Here is a 2,391-nt window from a genome sequence, read left to right on the forward strand (position 1 = left end):
CTCAATAGTCTGACCTGCTCGGTTGCAGGGGGTTGGCCTAACCCGAGGGCGCAGGGAATAAGGCATTACTGTCTCATTCCTGATGCGGCTGCGCACAGCAGGTGCCTTTTGAGCAGCACCGGGCTCTTTGGTTTTAAAAGTATTTCGACCGTATCGGATAATGCGCTGGCGGTCACGGTCAACCGTTGGGCGATCGGAGTGTGCGGTTTTTGGGGCCGACCTTTTCTAACCCGTCCTTCCTCGGGGGAAGGCAGCATCGCTGCTTCCATAAATATGGACATGCTGGTCGCCTGGGGGAAACACCTTACTGCCTTCACACTCCTGTCGCAGAGGACAGTACAACTTTACCCCCAGACCGCCCCGTGCCACGATTGCCCGTAGTGCGGAGTCGCGCTGCTCTTGGTCTGGCTGCTCCCCTTTGGTCTTCCTGGCATGGTTGTACCTTGTGGAACGAAGTTCCAGCCAGTGTAGCCCGCGGGATCATTGCAGCACGCAAGCCCGACCACCACGTCAAGGTGGCAGCTTTAGGTCGGGCCGTTGACATTCGCCAACAAGCTCACAGTGTCTGATTAATGTGCAGTTTTTCTGGTAGTTACCATCCTGTTTACTGTTGTACCATTTGGTCCACTCATATTACTCCTTTACGGTGTATTTAAAAATGGACGTTGTTAACGAGTATGTCTGCTATCTGATCTGTTAATTTCATATGTAATTCATCCAACCGTTAACGCTATTAGCGAACTTCCTGCACAACTTTGACAGTTGGTCAGAATCTGAAACGTTGGACACTTTGGTTTAGTTACGGTAGACCACTAATAAGCAGGTCAAGTATATATACTGTAGGGGGAAAAACAAACGCCCCGTAACATGATAGTAGTATTAACTTGCAACGATCTAAATTCGGCATATTCGCTGCGTTCGCGTTTAAGCGGTTCGAAAACATTGATGTTTCTCGCTTCATTTCGCCTTAGAGCACGTGATGCGGTATGCATACATGCGGGTGCTTCCTGTAACTTTAACCTGTATGGCTGTAGTTTTGTGCCTAAGCAAATTTTTTTGGCCTGGCTTAAAGTGAACTGATGACAGTCGAATGGGGTTGCTCATGACTAAATCACAGCTGACTTGTAAATGCTGCTCAAGTTTTGGTGTATCGATGTGGTCTCAGCGGACCTGCCACAACCTGTAGGTTAATGATCATATTAGTGCCCCATCATCCCATGTAGTAAATTAATGACAGCTCGCTATCCGTATTTGTGCAGTCCTTGGGACAGTGTACAGGTGAACAACCAATCGAAATAGTTAATCTAAGCAGAGGCCGAAGAATAATTGGTGCATAGCTTTCCGGTACACACAGGTTTAGGGGATGTTCCAACATTTCTGTGCGCCTAAGGAAGAAGAATTGGGCAAAAGGTTCCGGTACACACAGGTTTAGGGGATGTTCCAACATTTCTGTGCGCCTAAGGACCACACGCTGATGCAGTGATGTAACAAGCCGAACCTGTAACGCTTTAGAAAATCGGCCGCTACAGGGCTGTAAACAATGCTATACCGCCATCAATAGGTTTTCATTCATACTTTACAAAATCCGTCAGCACTAGGCCAACAGTCTTCCTTAGCACATACACTGTGTTTACTTTGCGATGTAATGTTTTTTCGCAGACTATATTGTATATACAGACAGTTCCTTGTAGGTCACAACGCTGTTCACTTAGACGAGAGCAGCTGGCGGCCCTAAATTGACACAAAAAACATACATCGATGAACCTCTTACAGCTCGCAGAACCGTAACATGGCGTCTGACTAAATAATCAGTGAAACATATCGAAACATTCTGTTTGCTGTCAAGCTTAGCTTTGGTCGTTCATAAAAAAAAATCATCGTCATCACGTGTCTCTGGTCTGGTCAGGTTTAATCAGCTGCCAAGGGCAGACACCGAATGCTAATGGTCCTAGTCCTGTACGCTAAGTTCAACTTGACTGATCGATTAACTCGTTGAAAAGTTGATCCAGCGATACTCTGACCTAGCTGGATTTGAGCGTGTGATTTTCTTTAGTCTTCTGCAAATAGCCTGTCATAACAGTCTTCCCATCAGGTGTCATTTCACGTCTCGTCACGCTCAGCTTCAAATTTTTTCTAGTGGGCCACGTACACGTATCACCTTTTTACTTTACGAACCCGTTCACAAACTCATTTCTCCGCATCAAATGTTTTCCTCCTAAGTATTTAATTCGATTTTTCACAGTCAGAAACGGACCCCGTTCACTCATTTCTCCGCATCAAATGTTTTCCTCCTAAGTATTTAATTCGATTTTTCACAGTCAGAAACGGATACCTCAGAGCCAGCCCTTCCCTCTTTTTATTCTCTCTCTCTCTCTCTCTCTCTCTCTCTCT

At 46.1% G+C, this 2,391-nt stretch overlaps 2 protein-coding genes across 2 annotated transcripts in view; one reads left to right on the forward strand and one right to left on the reverse strand.

Moving 5' to 3' along the window:
- T265_04325 (hypothetical protein) overlaps positions 1 to 281 on the reverse strand; it is a gene marked incomplete at both ends in the record, with an annotated part of 5,646 nt that extends 5,365 nt beyond the window's left edge. The window contains one exon of the mRNA XM_009169034.1: positions 70 to 281. Within this exon, the coding sequence (XP_009167298.1) occupies positions 70 to 281 (212 nt within the window). The remainder of the gene's footprint in view (positions 1 to 69) is intronic.
- Positions 1 to 2,391, forward strand: part of T265_04324 (hypothetical protein) — a gene marked incomplete at both ends in the record, with an annotated part of 40,013 nt that overhangs the window by 8,315 nt on the left and 29,307 nt on the right. The gene's annotated exons all lie outside the window — the stretch shown is intronic.

This window comes from Opisthorchis viverrini, assembly GCF_000715545.1.
Source record: "Opisthorchis viverrini unplaced genomic scaffold opera_v5_70, whole genome shotgun sequence".
In the NCBI taxonomy this organism is placed as follows: Eukaryota; Metazoa; Platyhelminthes; class Trematoda; order Opisthorchiida; family Opisthorchiidae; genus Opisthorchis; species Opisthorchis viverrini.